Source organism: Oncorhynchus masou, chromosome 14 (assembly GCF_036934945.1).
Source record: "Oncorhynchus masou masou isolate Uvic2021 chromosome 14, UVic_Omas_1.1, whole genome shotgun sequence".
In the NCBI taxonomy this organism is placed as follows: Eukaryota; Metazoa; Chordata; class Actinopteri; order Salmoniformes; family Salmonidae; genus Oncorhynchus; species Oncorhynchus masou.
In genome coordinates, this window is record NC_088225.1 from 4,287,845 (window position 1) to 4,305,319 (window position 17,475).

A 17,475-nucleotide genomic window follows, 5' to 3' on the forward strand; every position below is an offset into this window, starting at 1 on the left:
TCCATTTGATTTGAGATTGGACATTTTTTTTTGCGGTGACTTTGGTCCTCACACCACTTTGGATTGTGTAACATTGTCCTCATGGGCTTGGCTATTTACACCATGTCATGTGTTGAAATGATATTAAGAATTGCAACATGAATATAGAATTGTGAACATTATGACAACCTGCTTTTTTTCTTTTCTTAATTTCCAACCTAGTAAACTAATAAAAATCTATATTGTACTTAACACTGTAACCTTTCAATGTTCTTCTGTAAATGGCTGTCACTTGTGTCTGCTGACCCTTATACCCTTGCATTGAGTGTGTGTAGATCATTATTCTATCTTGCTTAAAAGGAAAGTCAGCTAAACATTACTCTTGTCCCTCCAGACATTAACTTGACAGGTTGATCAATTTTTCAAATGCCAGTAATTAACAATTTTGGCATTTTATTCACCATTCTGGTGCACTACATCTCAACAGGGACCATAGACAAAGTACATTTGATCTGAGCAGAATTTGGAATAGCTATGTTAGAAGTTGACCCAAACCACAGATGTGTGTTATTACCTGATGTCCAATCCTACGGATAACGGGAAAGAAACATGGAAGTGCAGTACACTGTCAACTACCAAATACAATATATTGTCAGGTGTTGCGTCACGGCTAGTGCCCGGCTGACTGAACTGCCAAGTGTTGGTTTTATTTCCCCACAACTCAATTTAAAAGTTGAAATGGTACAGTGCTGTCTCATAAACCTGCCATGCTGATTTGGACAGACATGTGACTCCTTATAAATGGGTGAAATGCAAAACTTGGATCATTGTGAAGACTACATTTGCTAAGAGAGATACAATGCATCTAAAATAGCACAGTGAAATTAGAAACTGGGTGGTTCATTTATACTTGACCATGAAGAGTGGGATGATATCTGGAATGAGCGGAGCAGCAACTGATGACGTTGTACACAGTCACCTAAAAGGCTCGAGGACGACGATCACAAAGAGCAAACACTAAAAAAAAATCTATGAAATGTAAAATTTCATCTTGAAGTAGTGCTTTGTTCTAAATGAGTTTCCTACTTATATCAGTACGCTCGTTAACAACCGAAGCATTAAGAAACGTATATTCGAACAAATAAGCCATTACATTTTTGGTTGACCAAATTCGATACTTATTGACCGCCACCCCAAAAAAACCTAGCTTGGTGAGCAAAACAAATAAAACGCCACCTGCTGGAGAATACATATTTCGGCCCCAGTTATCCCTCACTCCGAGGAATACATGGGCCGAAAATCTGTATTTTCCAGCAGGTGGCGGTTTTTCGTTTTTGTGTGAGTATGGGCCTCCTTTATTACCAGAAGAAGTAGATTATTGATGTCCTCTCTGCGCAGCCGCCCATTACATCCATGTTGTCTTCGAAGAGTGAATCGGCGTCAGCAATACTGAAGGAACGATTTAGATGTGTTTTTGTTTATTAGCATACATTTATATATATATATATATATATTTCCCCCACGAGGAATATGGAACTTCAAATGGCGTTCGTTATGTAGAATGATGTGTTTGCAGTCAGCAACCGTGCTATTTATTTTTCTTAATGTTATGTAAGAACAGAGTCGGTACGCGGCGCCTCTTGTACGGAATTGAGGCGTAATAATGAATAACGCGCAAGATATGTCTCCAGATTTTGTCTTGATGCGCTTGGTTTCTGCGGCTGAATATGACCGATTGGACGATGAGAATTTGACGTTGGGCGGTGGAGTGGTTTCCGGATTCGGGAAAGCTGTCTTGGGTAATCATGGCAACAATATCAACACTGGGTTTGAATTTGATCCGAACAACCCCACAGCAGGCCCGGCGATTCCGAGCAATCCCTCCCCGCACTATAGTTCACAGGTCGAGAGCCGGACGGGAGCCCTTGACAGCGGCATGATGCTGACTCGACCCTCAGCTTCTGATGCGCCTCAACCACCAGACTTCGCCGTGGCTCACCGTTTCGATTTCCCTCATGGCTCGGGCAGAGGGTCGCGGGCTCAGCTGATGGTATTTCAGAACCTCCTTAGGACAAGCGACGGTGTTTTTGAATGCGGCCTCCAGCAAACTCCTGGCTTCCAGGTAAGTGAGGTTGATAAACAGGAAGCCAGTTCTGTCTGTGTCATGATGACCAGTGACAACAACATGGATGTGCAACACCAGAGGCTTCAGTGGCACCCCATTATGAAGCTGTCCAAGGTGGTCACAGATGCTGGTGACCTGGCTGGAGAGGGAGATGGGCTCTGCCACCGGCACCGCCTGGTCACTGATGCCATGGACTGGCCTCCGCTCCTGGACAAGTCTCTCTGCTTCGACATCCTGGACCCCAGGAAGACCTGTTCAACAGGGGACAACAACTACCACCACCACCTGGACGATACGGTGCTCAACCTGGCCCGGAGGCTGGGGGAGCTGGGCCAGGCCTCAGAGATGCTGCTGAAGGAGAGAGGAGAGATGACTCGCTGTTCCTGTCAGAGCATCCTGGCTTCGGCAACTGGGGGCATGGGCCCCGGAGAGGACCCTAGTGAAACCAGTGACGCCCTCCTGGTACTGGAGGGCCTGGACTCGGAGGAAGTGGGGGAGCTGGGGATCGGCGGGGAGGAGTTTAAATGTGGTGTCCCCAGGCAGGAGGGTGAGACGGACACGGGGCAGGGCGGGCGGGTGGCTTTCTCCAGCGGTTCCCTCACGGGACTAATGAGGCAGGTACACAGGCTGGCCGGGGAGGCCCGTGCCTGTGGCCCCCAGGTGTGTCCCTCCCCGCTGGATTCCCTGGGCTCTGCTGCAGCCTTAACATCTTCCTCCCTGTCTCTGGCCTCTAACACCACAGGCCAGCAGGTGGTGGAAGCCTCCGCCACCTTATCTGGCACCTTACCCTCACAGGACCCTCCCAGCCAAACCTCCCAGTCCCAGCCCCAAAGCAGGGCCACAACGCCGAAGTTAGGGGTGATGTTGAGAGCCGCCTCACCCTTAGTAGTAGAGGGGGCAGCAGGGGGCGAGAAGACGACCAGAGGGAAGTCCAGGAAAGGCTCTCTGAAGATCCGTCTGAGCAAACTATTCCGGACCAAGAGCAGCAGCGGCTCCAGTCGCCACCTGGACAAGAGGCCCTCGCTGGCCTCCTCCACCTCCTCCGGGGGCAGCCAGATGGATGTGTGGGGCTCCGGATCCACCAGCTCAGACCAGGACACAGGGAGGTGAGGTTAAGGAGAGGGAAGGGGACAGCCCTGGGTCTCTGACTGGGTCTTTAAATAGTGTTGGTCTGGCAGGGGGGACTGGGAGAGGACATGGTGGTGAAGCTGAGGGTACGCCGACAGCTCTGCGGTCTCGGCTAGTGTTGGTCTAGTACAGTTATAACCTATTAGTGGCTTTACAGGGGATTATTATAGCGCTGGAGGCACTAAAACAATGTGGGCGTACTAGAGTTATTTATTATGGAAGTTAAGCTGTTAGTAGCCGAAATGAAGGATGGTTATAGTGCCACAGGCACTAAAGGTAGACTAGTGGTTAATGTAACCGCAGTCAATTTTCCCAGTGAGAGACAAACATTTAGATATGAGAGCTTTTAGCTCACCTCGTCAACAAAATCACATGTTACTCTTACTCAGCTGTTTTATGATTAGCGCTGAAAACAGTACGAGAAAGTTGATTTAACTTAACATGTTCTTGAAGAAACATGCTGGAACTCGGGCCTGTTGAGTAGAAGACCAAATGCTACAGTACAGTAACGTCTAAGAGGGTGATGACGCCACGTACGTTTGACTTTGATTACGAACTTAATCCCCCTTCTTAGGCATGATGGGTTCTGAACTCCCAATTCAGTGAAGATTCAAAATGTCAACCGACGTTGCCGCAGTTGTGCGTTTGTTCACACTTGCTTTTATTGTAGCCTTGACAGAATGCTCCGCAGTTACTGAGATATTCTTAAATGCATACACTAGCCCCTCCCCCTTTTACTAGCCCTGCCAATAGTAAAGTCTTATTTCTGTCATGTTTTTATCTTAATATTATTTTTTATTTTTTTAACTGTCGGGACAGCTGGCATCTTATTTGACCCTTCAAACGCTCACTGGCTGACTTGCTGTCGTCAAATCTAGGTCAGGTTCATGATCTAACCCAGTCAGTCATCATGTCTGTCTGTCTGAGCACGGCTCCTATATGTTTCCTTTTCATTCTGAATGCACAAACCTGAGATGTGTCATTACTGAACATGATGGGAAATCAGTGTTCCTCACCAGGCAGTTTATTTTTTCCCCTGCTCTCGGCGAACATGGCTCCTCTTCTAAGCGAGGGGAAAGGGTGTGGGGAGGGAGGTTGGCTTGTGGGAAGGAATTTGTCGGTGGCGTGGGGGGCTGAATATCAGCTGCTGTTTACCCTGCTGTGCATCAGGCTTAGCTCAAGCGGCATGCTGGGTGTTCCCCACTAGCAATGTCACTCACTAGCACTGTCACTCTCTCTCTCACACACACACACACAGGTTGGCCCCCGCTGCACAGAGCAAAGGAATCTGGCAGCCAGCAAGGCACAGCTATCACCCTGGCAGGCCTTCCAGAAGCTTCCCAAACAATCCCCAACTGTGGAGTGGTGCTTTGTTTTAGAGGGAAGAGTTAAGCTAAGGAGGGCTATCCAAACAAGAAGTTACATCACAGAAATGCTCCAGTCAACGAAGGCTCGTGTAATCAGAGGAGCTCTTTGTGCTGCTTCATATCAGTTTAATACCGTAAATCTTAAGCATGTCTTTTTGCTTCAGAAAATAGGCTATATATATATATATATATATATATATATATATATCTTTAAAAAATGTATCAAACAAGTCTGTTGAAATAGACAACATCCTCAAGACCCTCAATGATAATTTTGAGTCGCTGGCTGCTGACTTCACAGGCTCAATGTAGGTGACTCTGCTTAAAAAATGAAACGAGCTGATTCGAGGGCACTCTGTTAGATCATCGCTGGTCAGGTCCTCCAGCCAGAGGTAAGCGTCTGACCCACTACATCCCAGAGGGGTGCGTGGCAGAGATGGATCTCAGTTCTTGGTGTCGAGGCACAGTGTACCCTTGAGAAATAGACCACTGGTTTCTCCTGCACCAGCTACAGTAGCTCATACAGTTGAAAGGTCAAAGTCATGAGGCTGAGAGAGATGGTTAAAATATGAACGGTGGGGGATTGAAGTGTTGCTGATGATGCTGGTTCTTAGGACGAGGTAAGGGCTTCTCTTATGTTTGACCCTCTCTCTGTCTCTCCACAGCAAACTCCAGCACTCCAGGCCCCAAAGTGCCTTCTCTCCGGTGGCCTTCGGTCCTGCCTTCACCGGTAATTGTGTGTACTTGAGTGTTTGTGCGCTTCTGTTTCCGAATGTGGCTTTCGCTTCATGTCGATGTATATGGGTCGGTAATGGGTGCTTGTTGCCCGGGAGAGTGTGCGACTCACTTACGCATGTACACTTATGTGCCATATAGGATCTCCCCCCCCCCTCTGTTTCTCATTGTCTGTCCCTGGATCTCTCTCTCCAGGTGAGACTGTGTCCCTTGTAGACGTGGATATTTCTCGTAGAGGGGTGAACTCTCTGCAACCCCCGACACCTCCACCTCCGCCCAGGCGAAGCCTCAGTCTGCTGGGTACTTTCCTCTCTCTCTTGCTTACATTTCCTTGGTGTTTCTTCTGTCACGTCACCCTCTTCTCCGTATGTCACACTGCTGCTGGGCTGCCCCTTTTCACATTCTTATGTTTTTCTGGGCCTTTTCTCCTTTTCCACAAAAACATTGATGCAAATGCAAAAGTACATTGAGGATTTGTGTAAGGGCCAGATGTAAGAAATAAATAGATATATATCTATCTCTCTCTATCGATCGATCGATCGATCGGAGGGTTAGAAAAGGTGGTCAGGAGTTAAGCATGGTTAGTTTATCCAATCTCAACAGCAGTAGTTGCTGCCTCAATGTTTTATAGTTGGCATGTGTGTAACGGTTCACTGTGTAAACCAATTTCAGAAACTCAATAGTTATATACGTGTTAGGACGGACACTAGCACATTTATGGTTCGGTGCCATTTGGCTCTTATTACAACAATGACTCATTGGTTTTCTGTGACTTCAAATGCATTAGGCCTTGTGACTTACGGTACAGGATCAGAATTGCAGAACTGAATTTGATTTGGTTGACGAAGCTCGCTCTCTCTGTCTATCACTGTGTGTGTGTGTGTGTTACTCCTAGCTTTCCTGTCTGCATTGCAACTGAGTCATCACTCTGTTCCTCTTTCTGTGGGCTGTGTTGGCCTCAGACGAGGTGTGGGTTTCTTTCTTAAGACCATGTTCTAGTAGGTTGGCACTAATTAGCGTTAGTAATGTGGTCGACGCCAAGGCTGAGACCGTCATCAGCCTGAAGATACACAATGCAGTCAGGATCAGACAACGGTACGGAGAGCACTTGCGTTGCTGAGGCGCAGGTCGTTTTTTTTTTTTTTTGTATGACGAAAGATCCCACATTTTCCCATTAGCCTACTTCATACCTATGTCTCTAGCGACTAAAGCCGTTCTGGTTCCTCTGACCTGGGCGTCCGGCCACACTTCCTCGACACACGACAATCATTAGGGGCTTAGGGGCATCTAGGTTGCGATAGAGGTTTTGTCCATTTTAATGTAGGATGACGATACTGGAGCTCCAGCAGCATTTTGGAGGACAAACGAGACTAAGGGAATGGGGATACAGATGGGTATTTGCTCGATGCCTTGCTATGCCAACGTCTGTCCAGCTCGGTGATCCGTCACTGCTTTCTTCATATGCTCTGCCTGGTGTCATTGTCGCTCTGTGGCTTGACTGTCACATCACTGTGTGTCGGGATACCACTTCTGACACCAACAGTACCCAGTTTGGACGTGAGACACACAATGAATATCCATTCTTGTGGTTTCTTTTGAGGCAAAATGTGAGCTTATGTAATGTTACCACCAAGAGTCCTTTCTCTTATGGTGTGACATTCAGCCATCACTAGGATCAACTTAAAAGGAAGCCCACATTTTGCCATTTGATCTTTGTAAAGTTCAGGGTGGTGGTGGGCCGCAGCCCGGGCCTTTCCTAGAGAGTGGCGTGGGGGCCTCCATGCAGTCGCTGCCCCTGCGGCCGCTTCATCCCTCCCATTCCTTCATCCAGCATAGCCTCAGCCTCAATGGTAAGAGCAAAGCCGGGGCAAGACAGGTCAAGGGGGCTTACCAGTGGGGCACAGGGAGATACTCATAAAGACAGGCTGGAGAATTGAGAAATCAGAGGTTGATTTTTTTTTAGAAGGGTACACGGTCCATTTTACTGTGACAAATCTATCTCATTTCAGTTGGTAGGCTGTTAAATCAACTCGATAGATGATGGCCATTTTTCTCAAGTCATGAAGGGGTTAAGAATAAGTTGCATTGATTCACTAGCAGTTCATTTGAACTCCTATTGTTTGAGACCCAACAAACACAGTAGGAGAGGAGAGCCAATACAACTCTAAATGGGAACAATTTATCATAGGTCATTTACTGTGACACAAAGGTTGACATTTAAATGTCCCCCTCTTCTGTTTTTAACGTTGCTATTGAAGTATGTGGTAATTGCATTGGTGCAAAGCCAGTATAGTTTCTGGACACTTTTAATGAGTTTGGTTAACAGATATTCTGACACAGTAGGGTTAATGTTTGGGCTATTATTGCTTTCGCTAACAAGGTTTCTTCTTCCTCCTCCTGTAAGCATTTGCCTATGCACATACAGACTACTAGCATTGGTATTTTGTCATCTACTGAGCGACGTTATATCGTCAGAAATTATAGTGTGTCGTTAGAGCTGGCGCGTCTCCGGTTTCTTTGCAATTCCGTGTTCTGACACAGAATCATTTGTCCTTCCACATTGATATCCAAACACTGTGAAACAGTGCAACCCCCTGAATAAGCCCCTGCAGGTTTACCAGACAATTTCTCTTGCTTTAATAGGGCCAGCTCAGAGAAAGGCCTTGGAAAATTGGCGTGATCAGAGGCAGCAGGGAAGGAAAAGTAACATGGGGGGGTCCCTAATGAAGAACAAGATTTAGAAAGGGGCAGATAACGAGACTCGTTACCATTTTCAGGAAAAGGATAGCGTTGATCACCATCTCTGGGAAAATGGCGACATTATACGTTGTCACGTTGTGCACACCTACGATTTTGATTATGCCCAGTTAAGCCTGGTCAGTTTGCATGATGTTGAAACGTGTCTGGTTGAATGATTTGGTGATTATGTTCAGACAGACTGGTGAGATTGTCAGAGACTGAGGCAGATGAAGTGACTATATCCGTTTCATGGCCGTCTGTACCCGACATAGACATGAACTTATAGACTACTCCTGTACATGCATGATATACAGACATATTCATTATGTTATCACAGACGTGTCATTCCACACAATATTTTAACCTTTGTTTGTTAGGCCACATAGTCAGGACAAATGACGCACAAGTGCTTTCCCTGAGGCACACACTTGCTCATGCTTCTTTTAAGCAGGGTGAATTTATGGCTAACTTGGCAACAATTTCTAGAAATACCATGCATTTCTAATGCCCATTTCACAGAATGTTCTCGGAGCCACAATTGCGAGTGAATGATGGACCCTGGATCTGAGTGTGTGTGTGTGTCTGTGTGTGGCCCTGTGTTTCAGATACGTTCCTGCGGGGCCTCCCCCGGCCCATTCCGCTGCCTGGCGACGGCCAGAACCCGTCTCTGGTGGACCAGCGCCCCATGCTGTGCCCACTGAGCCGCCCCGATGCCAGCAGCTTTGCCACAAGCCTCCGGGAACTGGAAAAAGTAGGACATGTCATGTGTACATGGGCACATTGACATTCTTACAGACACGGTGCTAGATTCAGACATAGTCAATGTTCCCTTAAGCTGCGTGCGTGCACGGGTACGCAGCTCCCCCGGGACTGCCGCACATAAGAAATATCAGCCTGCGCAGAGAAGCACGAGATTGAACTTGAATTGCCAATATTAAGCCACTTTCCATTCAACATACCGCAACAAAACAAACTATGCAAGAGGTTTTCTTGTAGGCAGAACGTACCGGAGTAGGATTCTATTGCGTTAACAGGCACGACTCAGCCTGTCATCTGTAGACCAGTGCGGCAAAACCAATCAGAGCTGCAGTATCCTAATGTGCAAATAGATCATTGCCATATATGGATCTGTGTCATTCACTTTAAACGGGACTGTGTTTACAGCATGAGTGGTCGCGAGTAGATGCGCTTGTTTTGAGATCAAAGATAGAGCTGCATGTCGCCACATTTGTTCAAATTATTTTATAGTGAGTTATTAGCCCAGTTATAGCAAATTTTTAGTCAACAATGGGGGAGTGGTTGCTTCCGACAAGCGAGCAAAACGGGAATTTCTAGTCATCTTTGAAAAGCGAGTCAGGTAAAGAAAATGTTCTGTCTTAAAGCGACAGTGTTGTATTTTGAGACGGGCTTAGTAGGCTTGATTCTGATTCTCTAATAATGGTATGTGAGTATTAATGAACTTTATTTTGTAAAGTGGTTTCTTGCCTCAAACAACTCATTTTCAGTGGATAAACAGGTTAATGCCAAGCCCTGCATTTTTTACTCCAAAAGTCTCACGGAATGAAGGCCTACATTGAACACCACACATTGGCTGCTACTGTTTCCATGTTAAAATCTAAAGGGACGAATTCTCTCCATTGTTTTAATGGAAGTCCACTCTGATAGGCCTACCTTTTGATCAAATAGCCACAGTAGGCTTCTTGGCCACTGTTAGAATTCTATTTTAAAATGGTTACAGCCTCAGTGTTCCCAATAAATGCTGGCATCTACAATGCAGATGTAGAAGCTAGGAAAAACTCCCTAGAAAGGCAGGAACCTAGGAAGAAACCTGGAGAGGAACCAGGCTCTGAGGGGTGGCCAGTCCTCTTCTGGCTGTGCCGGGTGAAGATTATAAGAATACATGACCATTTAAGGCCAAGATGTTCAAACTTTCATAGATGACCAGCAGGGTCAAATAATAATCACAGTGGTTGTAGAGGGTGCAACAGGTCAGCACCTCAGGAGTAAATGTCAATCGGCTTTTCATAGCTGAGTATTCAGAGGCCGAGACAGCAGGTGCGGTAGAGAGTGAGGAGATGAAAACAGCAGATCTGGGACAAGGTAGCACGTCCGGTGAAAGGTCAGGGTTCTATGGCCGCAGGTAGAACAGTTAGAACTGAATCAGCAGCACGACCATGTGGACTGGGGACAGCCAGGAGTCATCAGGCCAGGTACTCCTGAGGCAAGGTCCTCTGAGAGAATTAGAGAGAGATGGGAGAATTAGAGGGAGCATACTTAGACACACAGGACACCAGATAAGACAGGAGAAATACACCAGAAGGACAGACTGACTCTGAAGGCTGAGACGCGGGGTTGGGGACATTGTGGCCCGTCCGACGATACCCCCGGACAGGGTCAACCAGGCAGGATATAACCCCACCCACTTTGCCAAAGCACAGCCCCCACACCACTAGAGGGATATCAACAGACCACCAACTTACTACCTTGAGACAAGGCTGAGTATAGACACAGAGACACCGTGCTAGGCTCCGACCCAGAGGGTGTGTTTGTAAATTCACCCTGAAGTCCCAGAGTGCGCTCTGGGCGTTTGTAAATTCAGAGCGTTGTCATATTGTCCGTTCTAAATTCAGAATGTTCAGAGCGCACACCGGACTCCCTGGCCGAAGAGTAGGGTTGATCCGAGAGTTCTCACCTCACAACGGCAAGTAGGCTGCTAGCTACTTCCAGACACAAATATGAGAACACCTCAATCTGACCAGTTTACTCGCCCTAGCAGAGCTGGTTAGGCTGTTTTCATGTTATCCGGTGCGTTGGTGACTGATGCTGGCAACAATTGAATAATGTTTTTTTTGCCAACGTTTACTGGTACCAGCCATATTTAACGGGTGTTGGGCGTTTTGTAAATTCATCAGTTATTCTGCACTCTGGTGCTCTCAGACGAGAGTGCTCTGAAATCGGAATAGATGGCCAGATTGAATTTACGAACGTGCCCAGAGCTAGGTTCAGTTAGACAAGACTTAGGTGATGACAAACGCATCCCAGAACACAGGCAAATAATTCTAACACTACTTGTCTTTAGATGTGCGTTGCGTGTATATTTGATGTGAATTTGTCTGCATCTGTGTGATCATAGTGTGGCTGGTACTGGGGTCCTATGAACTGGGAGGATGCGGAGATGAAGCTGAAGGCCAAGCCAGATGGAGCGTTCCTGGTGAGGGACAGCTCTGACCCCCGCTACATCCTCAGCCTCAGCTTCCGCTCCCAGGGAGTCACCCACCACACACGCATGGAGCACTACAGAGGTGAGTTACACACACACACAAGCAGGCATGCACATTCACACACGCTTACATGTACTCTACGTTAGGGGTGTTCCAATCTGGCTGGACTCGTAATCGGTTCCGGAAATTGATAGTTGATAGTGGAATCGGATGATACTCGTGATCCGAAAACGTGGAAGTGTTTAATATGCCTAAATGGATGTCGGCAAAGTGCCCATCTCCCTGCACGTTTATAGACCAAAACTAGCTGCAGACGAGGAGCAGCGCGCGGAGGGGCGTCTGTCTGTTTCTGTATTCAGCGAGTTTGCTGTCACGCATTCTGACTGAGTATCAGCGTTAAATGTTTTTTTAGACACTATGCACATTGATAGGAGGCGGTAGCAATATAAATGATCAGACTGAAACATGCGGGGAGAAGTGACCGGGTGAAATTGTTAAGTAAAGCGGGTGGACGGAGAAATACAGCTTCACTCTATCCAATCAGAGAAGCAGGATCAACGTACTTCCCGCCCTTCTCTTTACAGACAGGCAAGCGAATCAGTTGAGTTACTTAGACCACGTAGCATTTTGCACTTTATTAATAGATCCACGATGTCACCCCAAAAAGTATTTTTTGTCTTCCATTTACTGATAATTTAAAATAAATGCAATCCTTTCAGAACAGTTGCCCATATCTGTTACGATCCTCTTTTGTCAGACTACTCTGCACGATCCTACTTTACATGCACTCTCATGCAGCACTTTTTACTAAAGATGTCAGCCATATACACACACATGTTGGATGGTTTCATGTTGTCTTCCCATTGGATGGATTCGTGTTGTGTCTTGCCATTGGATGGATTTGTGTTGTGTCTTGCCATTGGATGGTTTCGTGTTGTGTCTTGCCATTGGATGGTTTCGTGTTGTGTCTTGCCATTGGATGGTTTCGTGTTGTGTCTTGCCATTGGATGGATTTGTGTTGTGTCTTGCCATTGGATGGTTTCGTGTTGTGTCTTGCCATTGGATGGTTTCGTGTTGTGTCTTGCCATTGGATGGTTTCGTGTTGTGTCTTGCCATTGGAACGGTTTCGTGTCGCGTCTTGCCATTGGATGGTTTCACGTCGCGTCTTGCCATTGGATGGTTTCGTGTTGTGTCTTGCCATTGGAACGGTTTCACGTCGCGTCTTGCCATTGGAACGGTTTCACGTCGCGTCTTGCCATTGGAGCGGTTTCACGTCGCGTCTTGCCATTGGAACGGTTTCACGTCGTGTCTTGCCATTGGATGGTTTCACGTCGCGTCTTGCCATTGGAGCGGTTTCACGTCGCGTCTTGCCATTGGATGGTTTCACGTCGCGTCTTGCCATTGGATGGTTTCACGTCGCGTCTTGCCATTGGAACGGTTTCACGTCGCGTCTTGCCATTGGATGGTTTCACACGCGTCTTGCCATTGGAACGGTTTCACGTCGCGTCTTGCCATTGGATGGTTTCACGTCGCGTCTTGCCATTGGAACGGTTTCACGTCGCGTCTTGCCATTGGATGGTTTCACGTCGCGTCTTGCCATTGGAGCGGTTTCACGTCGCGTCTTGCCATTGGAGCGGTTTCACGTCGCGTCTTGCCATTGGAACGGTTTCACGTCGCGTCTTGCCATTGGAGCGGTTTCATGTCGCGTCTTGCCATTGGAACGGTTTCACGTCGCGTCTTGCCATTGGATGGTTTCACGTCGCATCTTGCCATTGGATGGTTTCACGTCGCGTCTTGCCATTGGAGCGGTTTCACGTCGCGTCTTGCCATTGGAGCGGTTTCACGTCGCGTCTTGCCATTGGATGGTTTCACGTCGCGTCTTGCCATTGGAACGGTTTCACGTCGCGTCTTGCCATTGGATGGTTTCACGTCGCGTCTTGCCATTGGAACGGTTTCACGTCGCGTCTTGCCATTGGAACGGTTTCACGTCGCGTCTTGCCATTGGAACGGTTTCACGTCGCGTCTTGCCATTGGATGGTTTCACGTCGCGTCTTGCCATTGGAGCGGTTTCACGTCGCGTCTTGCCATTGGATGGTTTCACGTCGCGTCTTGCCATTGGAACGGTTTCACGTCGCGTCTTGCCATTGGAACGGTTTCACGTCGCGTCTTGCCATTAAAACGGTTTCACGTCGCGTCTTGCCATTGGATGGTTTCACGTCGCGTCTTGCCATTGGAACGGTTTCACGTCGCGTCTTGCCATTGGATGGTTTCACGTCGCGTCTTGCCATTGGAGCGGTTTCACGTCGCGTCTTGCCATCGGAGCGGTTTCACGTCGCGTCTTGCCATTGGAGCGGTTTCATGTCGCGTCTTGCCATTGGAACGGTTTCACGTCGCGTCTTGCCATTGGATGGTTTCACGTCGCGTCTTGCCATTGGATGGTTTCACGTCGCGTCTTGCCATTGGAGCGGTTTCACGTCGCGTCTTGCCATTGGAGCGGTTTCACGTCGCGTCTTGCCATTGGATGGTTTCACGTCGCGTCTTGCCATTGGAACGGTTTCACGTCGCGTCTTGCCATTGGATGGTTTCACGTCGCGTCTTGCCATTGGAACGGTTTCACGTCGCGTCTTGCCATTGGAACGGTTTCACGTCGCGTCTTGCCATTGGAACGGTTTCACGTCGCGTCTTGCCATTGGAGCGGTTTCACGTCGCGTCTTGCCATTGGAACGGTTTCACGTCGCGTCTTGCCATTGGAGCGGTTTCACGTCGCGTCTTGCCATTGGAACGGTTTCACGTCGCGTCTTGCCATTGGAACGGTTTCATGTCGCGTCTTGCCATTGGAGTGTTTTAACTTCGCGTCTTGCCATTGTGCTAACTACTGTCTTTAGGGTGTCTTATTGATTGGTCTTTTTCTCTCTTGTTCACAGGAACCTTCAGCCTCTGGTGTCACCCAAAGTTTGAGGACCGCTGTCATTCTGTGGTGGAGTTTATCGAACGAGCCATCATGCACTCCAAGAATGGAAAATTCCTCTACTTCCTGCGCTCACGTGTCCCAGGTAAGAACCTACCAATCAGAGTGGGACACATCTAAATGACAGCTCTGTCACTGTGTATGGATCTGAATCAGGTTACATGCAGCACCATTTTAAAGTTGCTATTCCTAACATCTATTTAGCACTGGGTTGTCAATTAATTAAGACATAGATTTGTTTTGACTTTACTATATTTTTGTAATTAGTGTTGTATTTGTATATTGTGGAGGATGTAGTTCACTATCTAGGGTATTTAGTATGCTTATGATGTGTGTTCCTGCCAATGATGTACATTTTAATATGGTTCCTCCTCCAGGCCTCCCCCCGACCCCGGTCCAGCTACTCTACCCAGTGTCCCGCTTCAGCAGTGTCAAGTCCCTGCAGCACCTCTGTCGCTTCTGCATTCGCCAGCTGGTCCGCATAGACCACATCCAGGAGCTCCCCCTGCCCACGTACGTAGAAACACAACACCTAGATCTGCCCACATTATAGAAACAACATATAGACCACATTCAAGAGCTCTGGCTGCCTATCTACATGCACTGCCCTGCATAGACCAGTGACCCACGATATAGTGCCCTCTAGTGTACAAAGTGAAACATCTGAAGGCAGAGAAGGTATTGGGATTTGTGTGCAATGGTGGGATTGTTTAAGATATTGACATAATGGAAGATTTTGATAGTATGTATTGGGATGGTTATATTTTCTATCCATTAATACACACAGGCAGATAGTTCTGTATTGGAAGGGCTTGTATAAAATGTACCCTGTCTCTTCCCGTAGGCCCCTCATAGTCTACCTGCGAAGGTTCTACTACTACGATCCTGAGGAGGAGATGTACATGTCAGTCAAGGAGATGGGGCGGGACACGACCACCCAACTGGCGACTGGCCAGCCGGAGTCTCAAACGTAGCATTTGGAGGATCATTGGATCAAGTGAGTGATGGACGCTTGGGCCACCAATTAAGCAGTGTTGTGAAATACATTTATACTGAAATACTGTATTCGGTACATTATACAATTGACTTTTCCATATATTTTCAATGAAAACATTGTAGTGTGTATTGTTTAGTGTGGCCACTGGTCAGTGCATATAATGTCCTTCTCCTTTGTTGCAGGTTTGTTTTTTATACACGTGAACAGCTTACCTGAAGACTGATGGTGACTGTCCCCAAGCACAGTCTCGCTCAAAACCTCTTGTGCCAGACTGTGCACTAATCAGCGCTCTTGGTTGACTCGGTATCCGGACGTCTGGGGCAGGGTTTCGGATGATCCACCACCCTCCCTTTTTGATTGGCTCACAGAAACTGGAGGAGGGGCAGGGGATGAGGAAACTGCACCCACCCGGCCAGTGAGGAAGATATCTGACCGCGGGGCTGAACTGAACTACTTGCCATTGTGCTAACTACAGTAAGCCCCCCCCCCCTCCCCCCAGCTAAGACTGGACATCACTGCAACGTCGAAACGAGCGCACCCTTGAGCTAGAGGCTAAGACGATAGGTTGAGAGTCGAAGTATATGGAACCAAATCAGTTTTGGAAAACGATGCACTCGTCCTTTTTTTTGTACCCCGGCTCTGAAAAGGTCTGGGAAAAGGGACCGCTCGTTGTTTGGACCAGAGTATAACAAGCTGTCTATTGTATGTCAGCCAAGGCGGAGAAACTGTACCCATCGTTCTGATGTGATGCATTCTCAACTACAGAGAAATATAATTTTTCCTCTTAAAATATTTGGTTGCCAATGGTTTGATTTTGTATTGACTGCCTGAGCTGTGTGTGTCTGCGTGCCTGAGCTGTGTGTGTAAATACTGTGTGTTGGCGTTAACTCTGGTTATCCACCAACAGCTATTTGGTGGCGTAACATCACCGGAGGATATCGTGGTTGGCTCTCAACTCTGGAATCCAACTGGAGTTCTCTTGCTATACTGTCATTGAGCAAATGCGTTACCAGAACAAATAATAATAAAACTGTTGATGGAATTTAAAACATGAGAAAAGCGCCTTACTTTACGTCTATGGCCGAGAATTCAATCCAAGGGGTCCAACAGAAAAGGCACATTGTTGGCTGTTCAGTGCGTTGCTCTGTAACGTACTTTGGATTGAGTATTGACCTGTCTGTATGTCTTCTTGTGATTGTCTCTCCAACCAAACACACAACCTACCACAGAACTACGTTTCTCTTCTTCACTACAGTGATGTTGGTAAGTAGACACTAGTTGGCGCCAGAACCCTGAGGAGGACCAAATTCTACCATCCTGCAGTCGACACTCCCAGCTCCTCCCCACAGTAGCTAACAATGTTAGGGTGGTTGCAGCATCTCATTTACATCTCGTCAGGATCTCCGCCATGTCTAGGCCAACAAGGGCCTTAGGTAAGACTGGTTGGAAACAATGGGATGTGAAGAGGTATACAAACCAAATCCGTACGTTCTATATGATAAACCTTTACAACTTACTGAGATATACCTGGTATAAGTTAGAGGTAGCCAACCTTTTTATTTTCTAGATATTTTCAAGCTTATATTTCAGGTGTGTGTGTGTGTGTGTGTAGGGACTATATGCATGTGTGTATGTGCTCTTTTGCTCCCCCATGTCCCTCTGATAAACTTTTATTCTAATATCACCGCAGGGGAACACTATGCTGATGTGTACATTGGCAAAGCAATGAGGATGTGCATGTATTTATTGTTGGTGTGTGTGCACTGAATTTGTCAATTCCTCTACCTGGTGGAGTGTGTACTCATACAGAATGCATGTCCTTTTATTTAGGCTGATGTGTGAGATACAGCACATGAATGGGAAGACGTGACTAGAATAATAGTTGATGGTTCGGGTGTGTGCAATGACTTGGTGTGAGGAGGACATTCGTTAAATGCAACAAGGCCCGAGCTGCGAAATGAGTGAGAGGAGGGGCCAGAATTTGAATAGCGCTTTATGAGAGATCAGCAGCACCAGTGGAGGCTGCTGAGGGGAGGACGGCTCATAATAATGGCTGGAACGGAGTAAATGGAATAGTACGAAGCCACTTTGACATCATTCCAGCCATTACACCACTCATTATTATGACCCGTCCTCCCCTCAGCAGCCTCCACTGATGCACACACAGCCAAGTGCTACACAGCGAGGCGGGTATTAACGGCCCAGGAAATGCCTGA

At 47.3% G+C, this 17,475-nt stretch overlaps 1 protein-coding gene across 3 annotated transcripts; it reads left to right on the forward strand.

Annotated features, from left to right (window-relative positions):
- Positions 1–1,380: 1,380 nt before the first annotated feature.
- LOC135553989 (suppressor of cytokine signaling 7-like) lies at positions 1,381–17,015 on the forward strand. 3 transcript variants are annotated; one of them, XM_064985970.1, is made up of 9 exons: positions 1,381–3,210; positions 5,265–5,329; positions 5,530–5,634; positions 8,679–8,824; positions 11,207–11,375; positions 14,219–14,347; positions 14,640–14,775; positions 15,107–15,259; positions 15,442–17,015. In XM_064985970.1, the coding sequence occupies exons 1-8, from the start codon at positions 1,643–1,645 to the stop codon at positions 15,234–15,236; spliced, it is 2,448 nt and encodes an 815-aa protein (XP_064842042.1). In that variant the 5' UTR covers positions 1,381–1,642; the 3' UTR covers positions 15,237–15,259; positions 15,442–17,015. The 3 variants fall into 3 exon arrangements, with proteins under 3 accessions (XP_064842042.1, XP_064842043.1, XP_064842044.1); XM_064985971.1 differs by lacking the exon at positions 5,530–5,634 and having other exon boundaries at positions 5,265–5,335; positions 15,442–17,014; XM_064985972.1 differs by lacking the exon at positions 5,530–5,634 and having other exon boundaries at positions 15,442–17,013.
- Positions 17,016–17,475: the final 460 nt, after the last annotated feature.